The 25,142-nt window shown below is 34.3% G+C and overlaps 2 protein-coding genes across 3 annotated transcripts; one reads left to right on the forward strand and one right to left on the reverse strand.

Annotated features, from left to right (window-relative positions):
• The first annotated feature begins 613 nt into the window (after positions 1 to 613).
• Positions 614 to 7,592, forward strand: LOC117123772 (ribosome production factor 2 homolog). The gene is made up of 9 exons (XM_033269784.1): positions 614 to 815; positions 1,198 to 1,368; positions 2,136 to 2,175; positions 2,651 to 2,732; positions 3,095 to 3,171; positions 3,469 to 3,568; positions 4,131 to 4,233; positions 5,993 to 6,137; positions 6,277 to 7,592. Exons 1-9 carry the CDS (start codon positions 802 to 804, stop codon positions 6,451 to 6,453), a joined length of 909 nt encoding a protein of 302 aa, XP_033125675.1. The 5' UTR covers positions 614 to 801; the 3' UTR covers positions 6,454 to 7,592.
• A 6,887-nt stretch (positions 7,593 to 14,479) lies between these two features.
• LOC117123780 (peroxisomal targeting signal 1 receptor-like) lies at positions 14,480 to 24,585 on the reverse strand. Of its 2 annotated transcripts, none has more exons than XM_033269794.1 (15): positions 24,431 to 24,585; positions 23,235 to 23,393; positions 22,892 to 23,018; positions 22,312 to 22,452; positions 21,677 to 21,755; positions 20,667 to 20,705; positions 20,376 to 20,466; positions 19,374 to 19,502; positions 18,674 to 18,850; positions 18,265 to 18,408; positions 17,290 to 17,360; positions 16,418 to 16,606; positions 15,734 to 15,899; positions 15,236 to 15,393; positions 14,480 to 14,762 (listed from the first exon to the last, which is right to left on the reverse strand). In XM_033269794.1, the coding sequence occupies exons 2-15, from the start codon at positions 23,385 to 23,387 to the stop codon at positions 14,561 to 14,563; spliced, it is 1,866 nt and encodes a 621-aa protein (XP_033125685.1). In that variant the 5' UTR covers positions 23,388 to 23,393; positions 24,431 to 24,585; the 3' UTR covers positions 14,480 to 14,560. The 2 variants fall into 2 exon arrangements, with proteins under 2 accessions (XP_033125685.1, XP_033125686.1); XM_033269795.1 differs by having other exon boundaries at positions 24,427 to 24,581.
• Positions 24,586 to 25,142: the final 557 nt, after the last annotated feature.

A 25,142-nucleotide genomic window follows, 5' to 3' on the forward strand; every position in this document is an offset into this window, starting at 1 on the left:
GGGGAGCACGGCCGCCCCTTCCCCTTTTAAATTTTTCAAAATTATTCAAAAAAAATGTAGAAAACAAAGAAAATTATATTATTGAAGTCTGAGAGTACCGTTTCGACTATCTAGAGATGCCATAATCATAAATTTTCTTACCTCAGACCCAACCATGAATGGTGGGGCTGAGGAGTATTTACTCCCTATGTGGAACTTTTTTCCGTGGCCCTTTCCCCCTTTCTTTCGAATTCCTGGATCCGTCACGTACCGTAGGTCCTACCATAGTGTTGTTCAGTGAAACTTACCGGCAAAACAGTCAAAAGACTAGAAAATACCTAACAAATTCAATAACATTTTAATCAATTTTGTAGTAAAATATCTGTAAATCGGTGAAAACATTGGTTGGAAGCTAAGCTAATAATTATTCTTCTTAATTAGCTATTCAAATTTTTTTGAGGTATTTTCCTGTATTTTTATCAACAGAATGCGGATACCTGTGAATTTAATACCTCCTTGCTGAGACATAGATACACGTGAAAAGTTCACAGATGATACTGAAAGTATCGATCCACTTGTAAAACACGATTTAATAGGACGTAATAATATTGCGCATGCGCAGAAGGAAAAGAACCAATGTATTAACAGCACCCTTGATCGTTCCGATCCTCCGAACCCATGTTTGCGCTGCCTGTTTTGGTCTCATCACATGTGGTGGTACGGTTTTGAAGGAAGAATTTTTTTTCTCTTCGTTTTAATGGTTTTAGCCTGACTTGTTTACAATTTGTTTCTAGAATTGGATACTGCACCACTTCTTCAATTATGCAACGCATTGTGTAAGTTAAGGTCATTACTTACGAAAAATAACATAGGCTAGATAGTAGCCCTAGGCAACTCGAAAAGGCTAGTGTAGGCTAGCTAGCCCACGCTGCTAGGCGTAGGCCTCGTCTCTACAGTTACTTGGTCTAGGCCCTAGGCCTACCTCGGTCTAGGCCCAGGTCTAGGTTGAGTTGGTCTAGGCCTATCCTTGGTCAACCAGACCTGCCCTGGTGGATTGGATAGGTTAGCCTGTCTGCCTTCTAGGCTGTAGTATTAGCGTACCAAAGATTTAAAATGTTTAGCCAACTGAGCTATGGCAATGCTGCTAATTATGATAGTGATTTATAACTGTTTAATGTTTTTGTTTAATTAATATTTAAAAATCAACTTTTATTCCAGGAAACCAAAGAATCAACGAACTAAAAGAGCTCTAGAACATCGAGCACCCAAGTTAATAGAAAAAACAAAAACTGCAATGTTTGTCCGTGGTGGTCGAACCAGTGAGCGGGTCACTCAAGTACTAAAAGAATTGTATATGCTGAAGAAGCCACATGCAGTTATGTTTAAAAGGTGAATTTTGATTATATTTAATATATATATATATATAAAAAAAAAGTGAGTGAATTTATCTTTATTTTTTAGGCATCATACAGTAACAATACATTACCACAATGTCAAAATTTAGGTTGTCAACACAATATTCAGTTTTTCGGGTCACAAACTTTAAAACAGCCTACTACGTGTACAATAATTAAATTCCCATTAATAAACCTGTTCTCAATAAAAGTTAACAAATTTCGTGTATCAACATACAGTCATGAATTCTAAAACTAAAAAATAATTTTTTTTATATATTTGTCAAATTCATTAATCACCAATACTTTTTAACGGTTTTCATTTTATGTACAATTTTCCTTTAACAGCTGTATCTATACAATATATTGATTATTTTCTTTTTGATTCAGGCAGCCCTTCACAAGCATTGCTTTTTGGGTTTCTTTCAAAATTAATATTTAATCTATTTCTTTACAAATTGTACATACTGTAAATGAAAAAGAATTAAATGAATGTTTAACTTTAATTGAACATGTTGAATATTTAATTGAAACGCAAACTGTCTGAAGTCTGGTGATTCATACTCTACTTTAAAATCTTGATAGTCTTCCAAAATGGGGTCAATAAGGAGCGATCACGTTGTAGCATCTTCATGTCAAGTTTTTAGACCTAAATCGACAAGGCTCTACAGAGTATGAACTGGTGAATAGACACGATAAGAAGAAATAGTCTACCTTGATTCATCTGAAATGTTAACGAAGCGAATATTTTTTCTTTTTTAGGAAAAACATTTTAAGGCCATTCGATGACCAAACATCATTGGTAAGTCTTCAAGTTTATTGGCTTCAGGTAACCATTTACTAGTTAATCATCTAACTTATCGATAGGCACTGGGCGGCCCAACAGGAACCATTGCACTCAGCAGACCATTTTTGTGTGTGCAGCCGGTCTACCATAATTATCTATTAAACACTTTGTCGTTAAAGCTTGATACCAATCATTTGTAATATTAATAATGCAATAAAACATATAAAGCGCCTATTAATGTTAAAAGAAACTTGCCACCAGTGCTAAGAGATAAATTATTGAAAAACAGCTACAAAAAAAATCATAAAATAACAGAAAATACATTAATTAGTGAAAAATTACAAAAATAAGCAGCATTATATAGTTTTTTTTAAGGCACACTGGATAGGAACATCAAATTTTCAATAATATCAGAGTTTGCCTGCGGTCCTTGGTGTTAAATCAAAAATAAACTTTAGCTCACACATATTGTGACCATTTTTTCTTACAGGAATTTTTTTCCAATATGAATGATGCGTCTCTGTTCCTTTTTGGCTCGCATTCTAAGAAGCGACCCAACAATCTTGTTTTTGGTAAGAACAATCTTTAAATATTTTTTTTGTGTGTTGAGTCTAAACTAATTTTTAAAAAATGTGGGGGTTAGGTTTTCTAATTCCGCAATCAAAATTCAACAACTTTTTATAAAGTTTCTTAACATACAGAGACTAGTGGCTATAAATACATGTTACTCTATGTTTCGTCTATTTCGACCCCAATAAAACACTAAGACCGATGTTTTCAATGCGTTGCTGGTTAACTTTATTTCTTCCAATATAACGGTACAGAAGATACCATTTCCAAAAATGGCCATAACACTCTATACTATTATTGTATTACTATACTGTATATCACAAACTAGATTAATAATAAAAGTATTGTCTTTTCTTGACTCTAGGAAGAACATTTGATCACCAAATATTAGATATGATTGAGCTGGGAATTGATAGTTTCCAGTCCCTAAGACAGTTTAAGGTTAGTAATTGCAAAATGCACTTGCATATGTTCAATTTTACATGATATTGAAACTATTCTCTCACGAATTCACAATAAATCGTGCACCCAGAGCCTAATTATTCCTATACATAAGAGAGCCAGTATAACACAACTATAAAGCTGTGTGGACATTTAAAAAACCCAGGACAACAATCAGTAGGAAATAGTGATTACTGCTGTGCTCTAGAATAGACGTTTGTAAAAGTGTATTGAAGCAATTGCTTTTTTGTGTGCTACCTGAAAATACGACATTATATGGATTTTTTTTTTTTTTAGAATTTAAAGATCACTGAAGGAACAAAGCCCTGTTTGCTCTTTTGTGGGGAATTATTTGAGAATGACGAAGAGCACCGGAGACTAAAGAGTTTGCTTATAGGTGTGTGTCTCCTTTCTCTATTAATTAACATACAAAGTTTGATTTTGGAATTATGGTGTAATGATAATAACAAAGAATGGCTAATTGAGGACCTATGATCCAACAGGGAAGGTTTGGAATGCTATGTATTTTAGCCATTTTAACCTATTATCAAAACAAGCACTTTTTTGATACACCTGGTTTGTCCACTAACAACCCATAAAATTAAAAAATAAGTATCCTACTAAAAAGCAAATACAGTAGAACACTTTCTTTGGGACACACCCCTATTAAGGGGGACACTTATTTCTGTCACTAAATGAGGGAAAGTGTATCTTTAACACTACAGCCAACCCCTATTAAGAGGACACCCCTACTAGGGGAACACTTTTGATCTTGAAGGTGTCCTCTTAGTAACGGTTTACATTACCTTATCAAATATCATTATTAATATCTTATTAAAATATTATTTATTTCTTTTTTAAATGTGTTTTTTCTTGTTTTTACACTTTCTGTACAGTGTATTTTTTTTATTTCTATTACATATTTTGACAACAGTCATATGTAAATTGTGTATTTTCAGATTTTTTCCGTGGTGAAAATGTTTCGAATATTCGATTGGCTGGTCTGGAACATGTAATCTGTTTCACTGCCATCGCTAACAAGATCTTAATGAGAGGATACAGGTATGGACAATACAAATAACCTTGTAATGCAAAATTTCTTTAGATCAGTGAACTGTACACTAATGTGTGGTTTGTTGGTTTATTATTAACACTTTTGTTTTAGTTAGTTTTTGGTTAGTTAGGTAGGCTATTAATTCTGTTGATTCTTTTGATTGTATTTATTGTGGAAAGCACAATGTAATTATGCATTATTTCCATTACAGGGTCGTTGTTCATTATCTCTGAATAATTTTAGTCATAAACACTAGAGATTACCATTTATTTTTTTGTCTATGGTACTTAATATTTTGTCCACCTGTTTCTTATAAAAAGGTAAATCGCTGTTGGTTTAGGACTTTAGCTCATTGTTTTCCTCTCTGACACTTTTAATCATTTGTTTTTAGTGTATTTAAGCACAATATAATTATGCATTATTTCCAATACAGGGTCATTATTCATTATCTCTGAATTAATTTAGTCATAAGCACTATAGATTACCATTTATATTACTTAATATTTTCCCCACCTGTTTCTTATAAAAAGGTAAATAGCTGTTGGTTTAGGACTTTAGCTCATTGTTTTTCTCTCTGACACTTTTAATCATTTGTTTTTAGTGTATTACTATAAATTTAAAAAAGTAAATGTTCATGTTAAAACAACATAATGCAATGAAGAATTTATGCAAAAATGGGTGGAGTTTTTATTTGTTGATTGATTTGGGAAATATGAGGATTTTTCTTTCTTTGTTATAAATAAACAAAAAGTATTTCATATAAAAAAATGCCACAACATCTTTAAATTATAACTGGTTTGTATTTCCAAACTTAATAAATTAATGTGTTCTTGAGAATGACCTATATCATCTTCAATGCATTTGTTTTATGATATAACACATAAACATAAAAATAATAGCCTACAGGTAGAATTAGTTTATGACTGGTGTAACAATAGCCATGAAGTTATTTACATTGAGTCGCACTATTAAAATATTTAAAAAAAACATACTAAACAGTATTCCAAATTAGAAAAGTAGAAAATGTGTTTTACGAATCAAGGTAGACCTAGGCCTACCATATTATAGACCTTCTTTAGCTTATGTTCTTACCATTGTTGTTATTGTTATTAAATATAATATTATTATTATTTATTTGTATTCAAATTTTGAAAATATATTTTAAGATTTTTATCATTCTGTTGGCTGGTTGGATGAGTTATAGATAAATTCCATCATAGCCGATTTTTATGCTTCAGCTTTAGACCCCCCTTCCCACCCCCTCCCTCACTAGCTAGGCCAACTGCTCTCTCTCAGTTCCTGTGTGGCTATTTTTTTAAGGATTGTCAATAATGAATGCATACCACGAAGAATTATATGTACGCTATCCTTCTTCAGCGTACAGTACAGCCTTTCGAGTCCATGCAACTTAGCCTTGGCTGCCCCTACTATTTGGTTATTAGTAGTGACTCAGAGAGGCCTAGCCTAGGTTGTGTCATCAGTTTCTGTGGTAATTTTTTTATTGGATTTTCAATGCATACGTAGGTATAACGATAGAGCCAAATATACTCTTGTTTGCGATAATTTAATTACAGTTCTTAATGAATGTTACTCTTCGTAGCAACCTAAAGGTGTGGCGTGAAAAAAGCTTAAAAGGTTAATTGCACCATAAAGCAAATATTTCTGTGGTGATTGTGGTTATGTTGGTAGAAATTATGATAAAACCTCAATTAAGTGTATTAGGTTATCAGCCAATTCATTAATTATTTATTTATTTTTTTAATGCAGAACGGTTTTGAAAAAATCTGGTTGCAAGACTCCAAGAGTAGAATTAGAAGAAATTGGGCCGTCTCTGAATCTAATCTTTAGGAGGACAAAACTGGCCTCGGATGATCTTTTCAAGAGGGCCTCAAAACAACCAAAGGCATTAAAGGTATGTCATTGGTCAACACTATCAAATTTTATTTTACAAAAAAAAATGTTGTACTGTATGTCCATATATAGTAATGATCTATAATTCAATCTAAGCTCCAAAACAAAGATATCATTTTTGTTGCACATTTTTTTTTAAGGCAAAGAAAAAGAAAAACATTGATGTTGATGTGTTTGGTACCAAACATGGGAGGATACATATGCAGAAACAAGAAATTAGCAGTCTACAAACAAGGAAGATGAAAGGATTAAAAAGAAGTGGAGTCAACACGGTCGATGACAGCAATAAAAAAGCAAAAACAGATGAGGGAGAATGAAGGGTCTTCCATGATGACAGACTAACCCAGAGCAATCTAACACTAACAGCTCAAATTAAACTGGCCAATAATGGCCGGCTTGATCACATTGGCATTCTTACAATACTCACCGGTGTAAATCATGGGCATAGGTGAGGACACAAAGTGGGTTAAGTTCTCATTTTTTGCACCCTCAAAAAACCAGCCTCCGCTGCTGTAAGGCCATTGTTATAAAACATGTCAAGCTAAGAGCTTGTACTCGTAGTAAAAAACAAGTTGTCAAGCCTGATGTATAATGTGCGCACTACGTAGTAATCGTGCTGTGTCTACGTGGGGGATCAGGCTTGGGATTAATCAATCTAACCTTAGAAAATTAATTAATTAATTGCATTAAAAAATGTGACCCAAAGCAAAATGCTTAAGTTCATTTAGCAAACCATCTTAGCATTGTCATAGATAAATTAGTCATAGACAATTTTTTATCAATGCAATGCCTGCGTGAATGAAATTTTAAGGTCAGTAATTATGAAGTCAGCGACCTTTAATAATTGACGTATGCATGCAATAGCGATTTACGAATTTCACATTTTTAATATTTTTTATTTGTGAGAGAATGCAGTAAAGTAACTGTGTCATTTCAGTTACACAATTTTTTTTGCAATGGAAAAAAAAAATGATTTTACAATATTTGTTTTATTAAATTGAAAAAAAAAAAAAATAGAGAAAAGATGTCAGAAACATGCATCTTCTATACCTTATACAAATTAGAACCTTTATTAATGGCATCAAAAAGGTGTCCCATGATAAGGGTGTCACCTTAATAGGGATATCCTAAAGAAGTTGTTTATTTTAAAAGTTTCCAAAGCTAGTCGTATTAAATTTTGTTATGCATCGGCATGTTGCCATAGGCTTCTAGAGCCTTAGAATGATCTATTCAGTACAGATTTTTGTGCCTATCAGACTGCGGTAAAACTATTACTCTTGCATCATAATATTCCTTCATCAAGTTTTGCTCGGTGGCAGATCAAAGGGGTGGAAAAAGATTGTTCCCTCTCCCCGGCAGGAGCCATGAATTCACTAACTAGTGTGAAATCATTTAGATAAGACATTAAAATGACTAAAACTTTATAGCTTCCTGGAGCCCCACAATAAGGTTCCATCTCACTTTTACCACTATACCAAAAAAAAAAATTTGGGATCCACCACTGTTGCTAAAAATGACGAGAAATCTCATACCTGGATTGGCTGAGAAGATGAATGCATTTCTGGATTGTAAATAAAACTTGAAAACTGACAAATCAGTTAAGTACCTCAATACTTAAGCTTAGCTTCTAAACTTTCTGAGCCTAAGGATTTTGTATCCTTTTTTTTGGATTCCTACCACCTCCAACTCATCAACAATACCTAAGCAATAACTGTAGTTTAACTAAAGTTTAAATGGAACAGTGTAGTAATATTCTTGTAAACTTACGTGAGTGTTGTAATGGAGTGTATTTTGTCTGCATCTGCATTTCGGGATCTCGGTTTACAGTGAACATATGAAAAATGTTATGTTGCCTTGAACATAATCATCTAGTTCTTTGGCTTCCATTTATAAGTTAATTTTGCCTTTCATTGTATCATCTGTCAACCATGACAGTGCATCTTCTTTGGTTTTCATATTTCCAGCTTCCCAAGTTTCATCTGTAACTTGTATGTCTCAAAGACAAAATGTTAATTAATCAAGTGTCAATTACTATAGTCATTTGTGTGTTATTCAGACTCGCTTGTTCAGTGGAAAATTTTTTCTCCCTATACCTCCATTGAATTATGGTATCATCTTCAGTTCAACCTCTGTTTCTTATGTGATATGATACTCTAGTAGACGAAGGAAGCTGCCGTTTTATGTTGTATGGCGTTGCTAGGGCGCATCATTCTGTACTCGATCAAGTCATGGCATGATACTAATTGGATGTTGACTGTACTGTACATGGCTTGAGTCACTAATATACAGCACTGAAAATAAATACAAGTACAAAATTAAATTAAAATATTAAAAATTATATGTAAACTTTATTGGGTATTCCGATATAAAAATAGATACATGTCTAGATGATAAATAATTATATACAGTACACTGATTATTGAAAATTATGCAGATCTATTATAAACATGATTACGCGATGATTCTGATGATGCCTAAATTAGTTTAGTTTTTCAGAAACCGAGATGGTTGACACAAATCCTGGAGATGGCAGATTCCAGTTCAGACTGGATGTGTTTAGTTAAAGCTCTGCGTTGAGGATCAGATGAAGTGCAGTCTGCTATTAAATTTTGTAGATCAGCTTTAGTTTGCCAGGTGAGAAGTTCCGACGCGCAGTCCAGCATCTTTCCAAACATCCATATATCAGTTTCCCTTGAGAAGCGACCACCTCTGTTCAACCACGTGCCCTTGCAGAATTCTGGTGCGAAGAAGGAGTCCTGTTCCAGAAGATGACGAGCTGCTGCCTTAGTTTTAAGTTTGCCAAGGGGAAGCCAGCGAGGTTTATCTTCGCTACAAGCAAGACCGAAGTCGATAAGCTTTCCAGCAACCCTAGTAAAATAATATGAATTCAGAGTTTAGTACGAAATTATTTTTAACAAGAGTACTGTATTCTAATTTAAGAATTGCAGCCTTTGAAAGTCTTAGAATTGCAATTCACTTACCTTTGACCGTTGTTATACAGCATGACATTTCTTGGAGCGATGTCGCAGTGTAGGATTCCTCTGTCATGCATCTGGTGAATGGCCTTGATGGTATCTAGAAAGACTTCTAGCCATAGTAGGTCCGATGTTACGCTTCTGTGTGGAAAGCCGCATAAAATTTCTTCAGCGATTGCCTCTGCAAGATCTATTGATTCCTTAGATTTTTCTTTGCCAATAAACTCCATGACGATGTGGTAACTATTTCGATTTTTGCAAACTCCATACACTTTTGGAAACTCTTCAACATCCTGCATTGTATCTAGAAACTAGAAAATAAAAAACCCCTTGATGTCACATTTGTGATTTTCAGGACTGAAAGTGTTACAAATATGTGGTCATCAATCTGCATCTGTTCAGAATACAGTAATACATGGTCTATTAATTTGAAACAAATATATAGTTATAGTACTGTCACGTTAAGTCGGATACTTTTTTAATGATGATCCATTCAGACTGCCACTGACAATCAGCAGACGGCGCTACGTCGTCTACCGCTCGCCGGAAGCAGAGGTGGATTCGTCGTGCGGCGGATGTACAACGCAGTGAGTGCCCGGCTTTACCGGCATTTTATAATTCTAACCAGCTTTGTGAGTACCTTAACTTCCTTTGCTATCTTCTGGTAATAATTATTCTTCGATGCAAATTTGCTACGTTGTCTGAATGATTTTACAGCAACCAGAACCTCTTCCCCACCTTGAGATAGTGACATCAAAGTAACTGCACCGTATGATCCGGAACCTAGGAAAATAGGTTCATTTGAGTCACTGTTGACAACAATTTTCAGGTCGGTTCTAGCGATCCTCTTATATCCATCAAGGTACGAACGAGGTTTAGGTTGCTGATCTCTCTTGAAGATGGTGCAGATCTTTTGTCTGATTGCTTGCAAGAACGCGCGATTTTCTGAATGAAATAAAGAATATTTAATTTAGAGTTGTCATTGAACTTGCACAGTATTTACCATAAACTTTCTAATAACCCTGGGTTACTACTATTCTTTGATTGGTTTTTAGGATGGGTTGCTATTAGAGTATGGGTTACTATTAGAGTAGTGGCTTACTATTACTAAGCTTAATGTGACACTGAAAATAGTAAACCCCCACCCATCGCCAGCTTTTCCCGTCAGCAGTTCATAGAAATAAATAATTTCAATACGAGTAAAAAAAACTCGATTTAATTTTATTTAAACATAAAGGAAAACCAATGAGACCATATTATTCAGGTGCGAATCCAGTAGGGAGCATGGTTCCCTTCCCCGTTTTGCCACTAAATTTTAAAAATTTCAATGCACATCTATATCATATGCTCTCAATTGTCTAATCTGAAACTGCTGTTCCCCCCTCCCCCGTTTACAGGGGCGGATCCAGAGATGTCCAAAAGGGGGGGCCCCCCTGAAATTTGGGCCGATCGCAACAACGATGCCCTAGGGGTCCGGGGGTATGCCCCCGCGAAACTTTGGTGTTCTAGACGCCTGAAAATAACATTTGAGGCGTTCTGGGCTATCATTTTTTTCTTTCCTTCCTTTTTTCTTTCTTTTTTCTTTTTTTTTTTTACCTCCCAAAAGGGGGGGGGGCCGGGCCGCCCCCCCTAAATCCGCCCCTGGTTTAAAAAATTATGGATCCGCCCGTGTTATTGTACAGTAAAAGTCTAAAAAAAATATAACGTTTCTCCAAAACATTACAACATAAAGTGTCCATAGAAAATATTGTACCCAGTATATCAATTATTAATAATGAAATGAAGTAGGCCTACATTGTGTTAATGTGCAACTAGTAATTAGTTAAATTGGTTGGAAAAGCATTCTAATCTGATACAGAGAAGAAAAATGTAGAAAATGTTTTTTTTTTTTTTTTTGTTTCCTGTAAAGAGAGTGTTGTTTGTATGCATTTCAGATGTACTTGTAAAATGATTTTGCCTGACAAATAATAACACCGGTAAACAACAATGAAATTGGCATTCTAATAGGCCTAAAAAAATTATTGTAGTTAATTTAGTTGTTTTCCCTTGTGCTGCCAATGTTGTACGTGTTACAAATCTGTGTTTTTAAAGAAAAAAAAGTACATATACAATACATACCTTTAGTAGGTTTTGTAGTTTGATGTAAGTCATCATCAATAATCATGTCATGTTCGGTGGTGGTTGTCGGGGTATTGCAAGGTGTATCATTGACAACCTTAGGGTTCGATAAAGTGGCTTCATTCGGTGAATGTTGGCTACAGGGCTCGCAAATTGAACCTTTTAAAATAATGAAAATGAATGAGAGCTGAAATCTGCTGTAGAAGTTGGCTCAATTATTCTTGGGGATATATAGAATTTTTAATAAAATAATAGAAATACAAATGAAGATCGACCTACCTGTTGCATTATTTTTCTCGTCCGTTTTAGCAGCATCATTAGAAACCATGTCAGTATCACACGTTATGTCATGGATGTTGGTCGTCTGCTTTGCCGTACTTTTAACCAATGGCGCAAAGTAGTCAGCCAATGTAGTTACTCGTCGTTTGAGTAACTCCTGACGTGGAGATGGACCTTGAACTGCCAAATGTTCAGTTTGGTCTCTACTGGAATCTCCAGATGCAGTTGGCAGAATCGATGATAGGCTTACTGCCTTGCCATTGGAACCGACACTGCTTGGTCGTGTGATGGTTTCTCCAGATAAAGAAGCCGAAGTAGACCTGGGCAAGATATCAGTTTTTCGGTCGACTAAGTTTTCTCCGGGAATGCCGGTGAATGTTGTTGAACCTTTAGACATTCTCTGCCGATATTAAATTAAGATCGAGTAACATTATTATTAAATGAACGGCGAGTGACTACATAAATTACATTTTTCCCCTGTCACAATGATAGTGTTGACAGAGCTCTGGAAAACGTTTTCAAATATGACATGCCAAAAGCAGATAACGCAACCGTACCTCTGGTAGCCACGCAACACTGCGTAGCAACAGCCTTAAATAAAGCGCATTAAAATAACTTTAATATTCTAATGAAATAGGGCTAAGGCTTAGGTTTCTTGTCGAAAAATAACGTTTTCTAGTGTCCATAATATGCAAAATATTTTCAGGAAAAATATGTTTAACTTACATCAGTTGGTCTTTCAGTAAAACGAATACCGGTGTTGTAACAAAACTGGTGAGCTAGGCTAATAGTAGTATGCAATTGTTGTAATGAAACAAGTTTCAGATTTTCGTATTCTCGAAAGAACTGTTGGATTTTTTTTGGAACGGAGCTCTTTATATAGCCTCTGAAGACTACGCAGTTCGTTATGCGTATTAATAGAATGCACGCGTTTCGCGAATTCGAAAAAAAAGATCGTGCTAAAAAAAGATGTGGCTTACAAAGTTCTCAACAAATCATTCTAAAATTCAATTCTGATCTAAATTGGAAATACTAAAACCATTAGCACAAGTAGGCCTAATCTGAGATCTCACTTTTTTTTTTTTTTTATAGTGTGCCGATTTAGACAATTCCTTCATTGTTATTTGTTTTTATTTGATTATGTACATTTGCGATACGTAGTACGGTAGTACGCTAAGCCAACTCGCGCACGCGGAATAAATGCGTATTTTCGAAGCACAGAATAATACGCTGAGCAGGCAATGATGTCATAAACATCAAGAAAAATGCCATTGTTTTATGACATCATCATTTGTATTCAGTGATAAAGACGAGTAAACATTTTCCATTAATAATAATAATCTAAGAAAGTTGCCTCTATGCGCTTTGCATTAACAAATAGAAACATAACCATGAAATATCCTAACCAAAAAATAACGTTCACTGCTCCATTCTCAAGGACTTTGAATCGCCAAAAGTTAGGGGGCTTACTGACAGTATTCATCGAAGCTCTAGTGAAAAATGATATCTAGTTAGCCTATCACATAATTTTATATACAATATGTTTAAAAAACGTTTCAGAATTAGTCAAAAGGAAAAGAAAAACATTTCATCATGTTTTGATATGTTACTCTATAATACTGTACATTTATCTCATTTTAAGCTATGTGCAGTAGATAATGAATTATTTTTTACCATGCCCTTTTACTCAGCAAACTTTAGACTATTGGGTCATAAAACGTGTGTGAATCGTCATAAAAAATAAAAATAAAAGTTGAGATTGTAATTTATAATTCCAAATGTACGGAAATGATCCCAATATGGCATATGGCTTTTCTGGTTGTCATGTCACCAATAGTGGTGTACAGTATTAGGTACAGTACCCATTTTGTTTTTACTTTCAGTGTACATTCGAAATAGAGGGGACCCCAGGATGATGGAAATTTACAAATAAGTCTAGACTACTTCATGGGGCCCCACCATGGTTTGGGGCTGAGGTACAATGTTTTATTGGTATTTCGTCGAGTGGTAATCACTAACTGTACAAATGTATGTTATTGCATTGGTGCATATTGTAAGTGCTGGGTCATTAACACAAACACAAATAAAATGGCATGACAGACTAGCACATCATTATTTATCATCCACTTCTCGATTTTATTCAAAATCATCTTTCTCAGATACAATAACTTGCTATATAAACAAAATAGGATATAAATTTATAATTGTTTTCATTTAGTAATCTATTATTTTACGCCTTTCCTTGTGAGCTAATTATGGATAACAATACCCTTGTTTTCTGTTATGATATCCAACATGCAATACTTGTGCAATTTTATATTTCTTAATTGATTTGATTGGTCTAATACATTATATTATTGCAGTGGTCATCAAATGGATGGTAAGCAGGCTACTTCAATCTGGCCCACAAATAATAATAAAGAAAAATAGGCCTCATCCATTAAATACACCAAGCTGCCAAACATGATCTGAATTCATTTTTAATTGTGATTATACAGTAGTTATGTATACATCATATCAATACTGTAATTGTAATGGAATTTTCCGGGTGTCAATAAAACTTAAGAGGACCAGGACAATGCATTTCTCCCACAAATATATATGTTTATGTTTGCTTACATTGTCATTTTGTAGAACCTTAGTTACAATATCCAAGGTTTAGGGAAATGGTCTATTGTGCATAGTAATACTAAATTCATATAATGTTTGAACACATTTTCATGATGAATATGAATGTATAATTTGAGAGTATCATCAATAAACAAATCTCACCTCAACCATGGGATAATGTTCAGGTAGATGAAACTGTTGCCTGAAGTAATCGCCCACTGAGTTCTATTTTACACAATCACAAATTTAGTACCCCTGGCCATTTAAAAAATTTCAATATGTTTGTTTTTATATCATTTATTGAAATATATTTAAATAATTATGTTACATATATTTTTACTAATTACAAAGCATGAAGCTCATGTGATCCCAACTAATAAAATGGCACCAGCCCAGGAATTTTTAGATACGTAAAATGCTGACATATGCAGCGAATACAGGGTCATGTCGTAATATGGAAGGCCTCATTTAGAGCGTCTAAATTCCTTTCCTCAGCAGCCTTGTATAATTCGGGGCGTCCCAGCAGTGATATGGACATCCGCAGTGTTGACCAGATGTTGTCGGACGTTACGGCTGCTTCTCTGTTCAGTGTTTTCCCTGAACGTTGTAAGTGCAGTGCTGTGAGAAAATGCTCTATGGCTTCCCTAGGTCACAAAAAGAAATTGGAATATTTATAATTAAAATTCAAGAAACCTCGAGTAGAACGAAGCAGTTACATAAATATGGTGGGTGGGGGGGTGGTGTCTGACATTCTACTGGCGCCTCAAATAACTAGGTCATTTTGGGGACCTTAAGACACTTCAAAAAATATTTTCCTTAATAATGCTACAAGCTGGGGTTAGGAGAAAAATATCTTTCTCCCTATACACACAATGATACTGTTTCTATTATTCTGTACACCAGAAAAAAACTGAATGATTTTATCTGCATTTTAATGAAAATTGATCTATTTAAATAAGAAATGTCATAATAGTTAAACTAAAAAAAAACAATTTTTTTTCTCTAGTGTTTTAAACTTTTCAGATTATCAAATTTTCATAGATAAAAAACTGTTGTATGCCCATATAATGTTATGATGTGCTTATAGTATGGTCATGATGTGTAGTCTGGACTTTACCTATATGATCTTAGGTTGATGCAGCTTATGCCAAGGTTGTATCTAGATCTGACAAAGCCTGGGTACAGCTGCAGTGCCTGTCTGTAGGCATCCACTGCTTCTTCACTCCTGTTTCCATTTGCTAATGTTGCACCCAGTTTATTCCATAACAAGCAGTCCTGCAAAATCAAAATCAAACAAAAGTTGGCAGTAAGTCATTTTTATTATTCCAACAGCATTTGATTTAATAGTGCTTACAGACCTTGGTATTCACACCTTGTTATTATCATTAAAGAATTATTATCATAATTAATTTATTGGATATATATTAAGGGGAAAAAACAATAGCCAAAGTATTGCCAGAAATATTTTAAATGATGCAATGTAAGAATTGTTAGTTCTTCTGTAGTTATCTATTTGAGAATAGCTTTCCTTGTTTCTGCTATGGCAGATTTGATTATCATTGCATTATGTTATATAGTACAAAATATCTATTATACTTAAAAAATTATATCTTACATTTGGTCTGACTGAAAGCGCAGCATTGAAGCAATCAACTGCCTTATCATACTCCTGAGAAAGGTTGAACAAGACCCCTAGTCCTCCTTGCACATCCGGGTCAATCTCTTCCGGAGACTCTCTGGCTGCCTCCAGGTACAGGCCTTGCACATGATGGTGGAGATTGCTGAAAATGCCACACAAACATTCTCTTGTAAATTATTGATGACTTATCTCAGTTGACTTGAAGCAATAGATTTACTTGTATTCATTAAAATTGCACTTAGTGATATATATTAAGACAATTTATTATCTTTCATAATTGTATGGATTTCAATGGGATTCGAACCTAAGACACTGATTATTGAACTATGGTACCAAGGTAATGCATTTTCTTGGATTTTATCCTTTACTATCAAGGTATTACATATGTGACCAGGTTCTCTAGGGGAAGAACTCCTAGAAACGCCCCTGTATGTCACAAAAACATAAATCACAATATTTGATACCTCCCTCAGTGAAGTATCATACATTCTGATTTTCAACATATTAATAAATACCCTTAATAAATGCATAACTGCAGATCTTAACTAATGAAGGAAGTTGCATATTGTGCATTTTATATTTCATCTGTATTAAATGAGAATAATAGCAGACAGTTACCACTATATTATATTATAATATAAATAAATAGCTTTGCCTTACCTGGACATCACTGAATTTATTGGCACGTCTGAATGATCAACTCGTCTTTTGAGTATATGCGAATATCTGGGATTGCTGCCAATCCAGTCTTGCAATGAGTAGAGAGCTTGTGTTTGCATAGATTCATTTGTATAGCTCACTGCCAATGCCATTAATGCTGTAAGGTTGTCTTTGTCTAATTCTAAACACCTGTGAACAAATTTAGTAAATGAATGGTGAATACAGTGGTGATGTAATCATATTTTAATGCCGAAAATTGCATATCATCTGATTACACTGCATGTGACTCAAGCCAGTCAGCCTGCCTGCTAGGGTCAATTTACATAATTGTTTTACCCAACATGAACTAAATAGCTTCAGTGGCCTACAGTATCCAAGAGTATTGATATGGGGGCTTCTGGGTGGGAGGGAGATGGAAAAGTATACAAGCACTAGCTTGAGATGATTGAGATGATGATGATACTGCACTGTAGTAACCCTTTTTCACAGCATTCTTCAGTGAGGGCCTAAGAAGCACAAACATTTGGGCATGTGTACCCACACCCACCTACCCTGATTTCACAGTGTAGCTATGACAATCATTCAAATTTGACCAATCATAATTTACCATCAATTTTGGAGGTAGTTTGGTGTTTGTAATAGCATGCAACTGCTTGCATAACTAAATTAGGCCCCTACTGTATATACCCACAGATTTTAGCATATTCAGTAATACCTTTATATATATAAGTTATAATAATAATAATAATAATTCTTTATTGGTCCTCATCCAATATGAAATTGGAAGTTTGGGCGGGGCGCCTGGGACCTATGGGGTTATATGGATATACACATATGTAGAAAAAGGCATCAATAGTGTGAAATGTACATACCTTCTTAATGCCAGTATTGCTGCATTTTCTTGTTCATTTTGTGCTTGAGTTGTGCCCAGGTATTGCCAACCCTGACATGTAACAACATCATATTAATATCCAATTCATCTTTTGAATACTTTCTTGTATGTATAATATAAATTCATTAAATTTAATGGCTTTCAATTGACAATATAATTTCTGTAATTAGTGATTCATACTTATTTATTTTATTTTATTAAAATACAGCTCACAACATATAATAAACAATAATAAGCAAGATGGAGAAAATCAAGTGAAAGTACACCTCTACTAGTTCAACTACATGAACATAAAGAACCAAAACATAATACGGTAGAACCCCTCCTTTGGGACACCCTATTAAGAGGACATTTTTTCAGGAACTAAATGAGAGAAAGCATATCTTTTAATGCTACGGCCAACCCCCTATTAAGAGGACACTTTTTTTAGTCCTGAAGGTACTGTATCCCCTTAATAAGGATTCTACTGTATCATAAACATTACAATAAAAGTAAATAAAAATATAAATTATACACATTAATCATTATAAAACAACATAATATAACAAAATTTAAATATAATTAACATAGAAATATTACACTCCGGTCAAAAAATAAACAATAATATAATTTAATTTACACAATATTTATATGTAATTCAATGATAAAGTAACAAATAATTATATTATAAGTATACTAGTTCAACCACCTGAACATAAAAAAGAAAAACACAATATCATAAACATTACAATAAAAGTAAATAAAAGTATAAATTATACACATAACTCAGTATAAAACAATTTACAAAGGAAATAATAAAAGGAACATAATATAACAAAATTTGAATAGAATACAAATAAAATTCAACCAAGTAATAGAAATACCTATCAAATATTACATTTAAACATATTAAACATACAGTAACGAGTTGCAGTCTTTACTAAGTATGACTTGGATTATGATGTAATTAACACACCTTGGCATTTTCAGGTCTTTCTTGAACCTCTGTTTCAAATAACAACACAGCATTTGCAAGATCACCTTCTTCCAACCGTTTTAATCCCTCTTGAAATGGATCAGTGTGATCCCTTAATGGATTATCTTCTTCGAATTGGTAAACCTGCAAAATCACCATTATGATATATCATTTCATCATCACTTACAGTATTATAGGCACTATCATTAGGTTTCTTGTAGTTTTAACTGCGCATTTCTGTGTCAAAGCCTATGACAAAATAATTCAACCTGTCATTATGAAATATTTTTTTCACGAATGTATGTGTTATGATATCTGAATAGTTTTAACTGGTTTGTTAAAGATGAGAAAAAAATGATCTGAAAGATAATATATTAAGTAAAACACAAGCCAGTACGTATATTTTTACCTGGTCAGATGATGTGGCATTTTCAAATTCACTCAGCCATGGATGGGAACCGGATAATTCATTCTTGGCTGCATTTTCCCATTCCGTTTGTAAACGATCCCAGAATTCCTCATCCGATGGAACAGTCTTGGACGACATATCAGTTATGAACTCAGATTTCCATTCTTCACTCAACTTCTGCAGAGAAAATTTTTGTGGGACCTTAGCGGAAATGTCCATTAGACCTGTATTCTCAAGCACAAAACAATTGAAGATTATTGAAGCCCACTAAACACGTCAACTTGAAATATTTACTTAATATATAAGCCAGCATCTAGGGCGAAACATAGCATGGAGCACTTCACAGCCCATCAACATTGCAAGCTGGGTAGCTAAGCATGGCTGGCCGAGAATGGTCATCGTGTGGTTCGAATTCTGGAAAACGAGGTTCAGAACCTGAATGCAGATCGCTGCACCAAACCGCCTTTCCAGTATATGATGACGAAGGTAATGATGGTCGGTTAACAGGATTATCCACTTTTTAACACAATGATAGAAATGATGTTGAATGAACAATGAAGACTTCAATAGGATGACAATATTATTGATAATGATCATATTAAACAAAGACACTATTTTAGAAGGAACTGCTTACCCATTTATTCAGGAAAGCCTTTGATGAAAATAGTTAACAAAGCCATAATTGTAGAAGGATATATACCTGTTCATTTAGAAAATCCTGTGACCACGCTTCTGCTGTGCTTTCGATGACATGACCATCTTTTTGTTTTACTTGATTATCTTCAATGACTAATTCACCATCACCTAATTTCTTTACAAACTTCATAAACTGTGGACAGAAGCAAAACATTGGTTCATTCAATTCAAGTTAGTAAATATTTATTTGTTAATTCTTTCAAAATACAAAAGAAGTGACCAAGGAGCAGAATGAAGAAAACAGTTTTTTAAACACAAAACCAAACAAGCAAAAATCAAAATAGTGAAAAAAATCCAAAAAAACTAAATTGATCAATTTATTGTACACATCAGTAAATCAAGCAGTCATTCATTCGATTATTAAGGGAACCTATTTGATGATCAACATATAGATTTCAAATTATTATAATTGATGACAAATCAAGCACAACAACTTTAAGATAAACAATTATTTAAAATTAAATTCCTTTATAGATCTTCCAATTTTTGAAGTATCAAGAAGACTCTTAGTACATTATGTAGACAGTTGTGGAATATGCTCTATAGAGTTGGTTCATAGATTATGTGTATAGTATTTCTGCATAGATGTTGTAAATAGACATGATTCATTGATCATGCGCATAGATCACGGTGGATATCAATGATGTGTTGTTGAGTGCTATAGCAGAAACAACGTAAAACGCAGCCTTGTCTTCACTTGTTCAAATCCAAGGTTTCAGTTGCTCAAACCAAGCTAGATCTTGGATAGATGCTCAATAAGCAAAAAACCTAGTGGAAACTTCCTCAATCATGTGCAATTATAACCCCTCAGAACTTCTTTGAAAGTAACTGGGGTACCTAAGTGTTTGTTTAAATATCTTAGCTCCTGTGAACAGGATCAGGCAGCAGAATGACTGTTTGGAAGTAAATTCATAAAAATGAGTTTGTACCACTAGGTACTTGTTAACATTTAATATAGATGCTGTATATATATTGGCATAAATATTCTTGTGATCTGTACACTTACTTCAGAGTTGTTAAATTTTGGATCATCTACAGCTCCAAGCAATTCATTGGCAGTTTTTGCTAAGTTATCTTCAGCTTTGTATTCATCAATCCTAAAAAAATTAGTGAGTTGTAAAACTAGATCACATGGGTTCAAATTGATCACATAGGTCAATGTCAGATAGGTCACATGAGCAGATTCAAATTTATCTACACTTGATTCCTGAGTTACTCAATTTGTAGCTAAAAGGCTGAAATAAGATGAGATTTGCATCAACACACAAAAACATAATAATAGTTAATGACAACTTACCAACCAACGTCATCTGACTGCTGTTCATATTCATTAAGCCTGAAAAAAAAAATATAGTCACTAAAAAACAAGTCAGCTAAAACGAACATGTGCATTTTACCCTCACACGTAATGTAGTGCATCGGCGGTCACAAAGATGTTGGAGGGACCATTTGTCACTTGGCAATTTTGATTTCCGAGTCATCATGGAGCCACTTGCCCACATACGCCTAGCCTTGGATATTCTTGCTAAGCTCCCACAAAACGAAAGCTTATTAACATAAACCTGCATTTGTGATACAACACATGCATTTGTGGGACCAGCACACATGCCAGGCCCTGTTCACATGCATTTGTGGGACCGGCACATATTCCGGGCACTGTTCACATGCATTTGTGGGACCGGCACATATTCCGGGCCCTGTTCACATGCATTTGTGGGACCGGCACATATTGCGGGCCCTGTTCACATGCATTTGAGGGACCGGCACATATTCCGGGCCCTGTTCACATGCATTTGTGGGACCGACACATATTCCGGGCCCTGTTCACATGCAATTGTGGGATCAGCACATATTCCAGGCCCTGTTCACATGCATTTGTGGGACCGGCACATATTCCGGACCCTGTTCTGATCGGTTGGTTGTTGAGTTTGATCAACACCTCCAGATTCTATTAAGTGCAGCACCAGAAACAACCATTGCCAAATAGGATGCTTTAGCAGTGGCGGATCCAGGAATTCAAAATAGTGGGGAGCCCAGTGAGGGAGTTTTTCACCACAATTTGGGGCTGAGGTAAGAAAAGAAAGTTTATGATTATGGCACCTCAAGATGGCCGGAAATGACACACTTAAATTTAAATATATTTTTCTTATTTTCTCCATTTTCTCATAATTTTGACTCCCCTTTGAATCTGCCACTGTTTAGCTCAGGAGGCAGTGTAGATACACCAAAGATCACTTGTTATATTCCCACAGCAGCCCAGATTTTCTTTGCTCCACTTTATTTTTAAACATTGAACCATAGACATACCATAATTTCTCAGCACTTCCAGAGAGGTACTCTTCAGCCCATTTAGCATTTGGATTTTCAGGCAGAATTTCAGGACCAACTGCAAAAATTAGTACAACAAGAAATATGACAACAAAAAAGCATCACATTATTAAATTCATTCAAGAGGGCCCCTGAATATCAGACAACCCTTCGTTATACACTGAAAAGGTCACCCTCTATAAATATGGTAAAAAAAAAAAACAAGAATGTTGACTTTTCATAAACAACAAACTGGATTGTTGTAAATTCATATTCAAAATGTTTACTTCTTATATATTTCAATTTAATTTTTAAACAAAATCAACAAACAGAATACAAATATTTTTAAAAAGTTTTAAAAAGTGAATAAAAATATATTTCAATTAATAAAAATAATAAACAAAGTAATAGAAGTATCTTTAAATACACAAATTATATTTAATAATATATTTAATAATAATAATATATTTAATAATAATAATAATAATTTTAATAATAATAATTAAAATAATAATATATTTAATAATAATAACTAGCGCTAACTTTTTTTTTATTGTTCTCTTATTTCTTCATTATCTATAGTTCCCCATAAGGTAGGTTTTAGTGACATAATAATAATAAAACAAATTAATTACCAGCTTCTTTTTGACTCTCCAAAAAATCTCTCGTCCAATCTGATGGCCTTTCAGTTGTTATGTCTTCTATCCTTTCTTTCTCTGCCACAAGAAATTCTTGAGCCCAATTGGGTTGGGTGGCCAGATCAGCTATAGCTGGTGCTAGATTTGTATTTTAATGAGGGGTATTATAAAATTATCTGACAGTTAAAACAGCTTCATTAATATCTACACCACTGATATTTGTCATTATAGCATGTAACATTGATCTTGCTTAACTCAGCATCCATATCACCATATTCATTTTTATCACTTTCGATAAAACATGCCTCCTTATTATTTCACTAAAAAAGTTATTGTTTTCATTCTCTCCATCCTCATTCTCTCCATCCTTATCTTCTTTATACTTCTCTCCATCCTTATCCTCTTTATCATTCTCTCCATCATCCTGCCCTTCCTCAACCTCTTTATCATTCTCACAATCTTCATCCTCTTCATCATTCTGACCTTCCTCATCCTCTTCATCATTCTGCCATCCACATCCTCTTCATCATTCTCTCTATCCTCAGCCCTTCCATCATTAATATTTTCATCTCAATACCTTGAGCTGGGAGTTGCCTTCTATGTAGAGCATCCTCAATATCTTGCATTTCTTGTAACAGTGCATTCATATGAAAACTTTGTGGAGCTGCATTATAGTGGTGTTCTGCTAAAAACTCTCCAACCAACTGGGAAAAAGGAAAGAAAAAAATGGTTTGATAACTGACATGATTCAAGACAACTTTAATGATCAATCTAGCTCCTGAGATCCCTGTGTAATTGGGCCTTGCGCTTTAAATAAGCTGCCGGATATGCATACCTCTGGACATGCATCAAATCGTTGTGGGATTAAAATAAATATTATGCAAAGAAGTTACAGGAACAGAAGATTTTGATGTACTTACCTGTTGTTCTGACAACTCTGTGCGATGACCTACTCCTGGGGCTATGTGAAGACCTTCCTGGTGCCTGGACTTATCCTCCATAAAATGGCTTGTCAATTTCATCAGGGGATTGCTTGTCCCACATTCTCCTTCCACAAAGTCACGCACAGCCATTGTGATCTGGAATACATTAAAATAATTTTTTTTTAAATAAAATTTTTGAGGTATGTCTGAAGTCAAATGACACATTTTTAGATTGTTCAAAGAATGAGGGACATGATGGTGCCGAGCCCCAATTTGCCAAAACCCAGTTTGCCGAATACCAAATCAAAGACTGTGAAACCCAGTGTGCCGAATCCCAGTTTGCCAAAAGTGAACTTAAAAGTACAGTAACATCACTTAACAACAGCATAAGATTCAATTAAACCAGTCAATACAGTACAAGCGGATGCCACTTCCTATTTTTGTTTTTCATCCTTTTCTGATTCAAATTTGCTGCAAAAAAAAAAACAAAAACAAAACAAAACAATCTCATCATTACTTGTGGATACTAAAAATTCATCCATGTTATAGTTCACACTACTATAAATGCATCTGCTCGAACTGGCACCTCTCGAATTAGCCTCCATTAGCATTCGCTTGAAGTAGGCCTACTGTATTTACTATATTATTGGAATTGTTGATCCCATTGTTCAGTGTTATTTTGTGTTCGCTATTCTTTTTTTTTATTGAGAGATAGGCCTAATTATTAAGACTAAGGGTAAGAGCGCACTTTTTCTATGCTGAAATTTAAAGTCACCCTAGGAATAGGGTCAGACCTAAATATTTCACCGTCTTGATTGCCAGTTGGCCTTATATTTTTGTTTAACCCCACTCAAACCTTGCAAGTTGCATATAATTATTAATAAAATAGAATAGATAAGGAAGTAGGACTAGCCTAATAGGGGTCCACTCACTATAAAGTAGGCTAGCTATTGCCGGCCTAGGCCTACACTATATATAGCCGAACAATGGCCCTAGCAAGACCTATTAATAGGTCTAGGTCCTATGCCTAAGTTCTACTGGAGGCTAGGCTAGCCAGCCTCCTAGCTTAGCCAAGCCTAGCAGTAGCCTATCCTTCCTAGGCCTAGAAGCAGAGCAAGAGCTTAATTAAGAAGGGTAGGCCTAGCCTAAAGGGCACCAATATTCAAAAGATGAAAAAAAAAATACTTACGTACTATCAATTATATAAACGTTAATAGCAGTTATTATTAAAAGTCTCGTGTGCTTCTATATTTGTCTAGGCCTAGGCTAGCAGTACGGCAACATCTTTCACCAGAAAATGTACATGCGAAATCGACAGGTATATAAAGTATGCCAAAACAGGATTCGATATGTTCGATCTCCATAACCGCGCTACGTCTGTTTGGAGTCTACTATTTCATTGAGGCTGCGGTACAATGTATGAGGCGCCAAGTGTAAATTTATTATTTAACACAATTATTTATATATAATTCATTATTTAACATATAATTGACTAGATCACCCATTATTTATATATAGTGCATTTACGTCTAAAAGATTATATGTAAATAATTGCGTTAACGTTTCATTATTTATATATAATTAGTTTACTGATTACATTATATATACATAATGAAAGGCTAACCAAACATTATTTATATATAATAAGGTTACTGGCTTCATTATATATAAATAAGGAAGGGGAAACACATCGTTATATAAAAAAATTATGAAAAATAACTTACAATTATTTATATATAATAAGTTCACTGATTCCATTATATATAAATAATGAAAAGGTAACAAATCATTATATATAAATAATGAAAAGTAACTTACGATTATTTATATATAATATAAGTTCACTGATTTCATTATATATAAATAACGAATTGACTTCAAAGTCATTATTTATAAATAACTGCT

Source organism: Anneissia japonica, unplaced genomic scaffold, assembly GCF_011630105.1.
Source record: "Anneissia japonica isolate Jap-2015-1 unplaced genomic scaffold, ASM1163010v1 scaffold25213_len355544_cov161, whole genome shotgun sequence".
NCBI lineage: Eukaryota > Metazoa > Echinodermata > Crinoidea > Comatulida > Comatulidae > Anneissia > Anneissia japonica.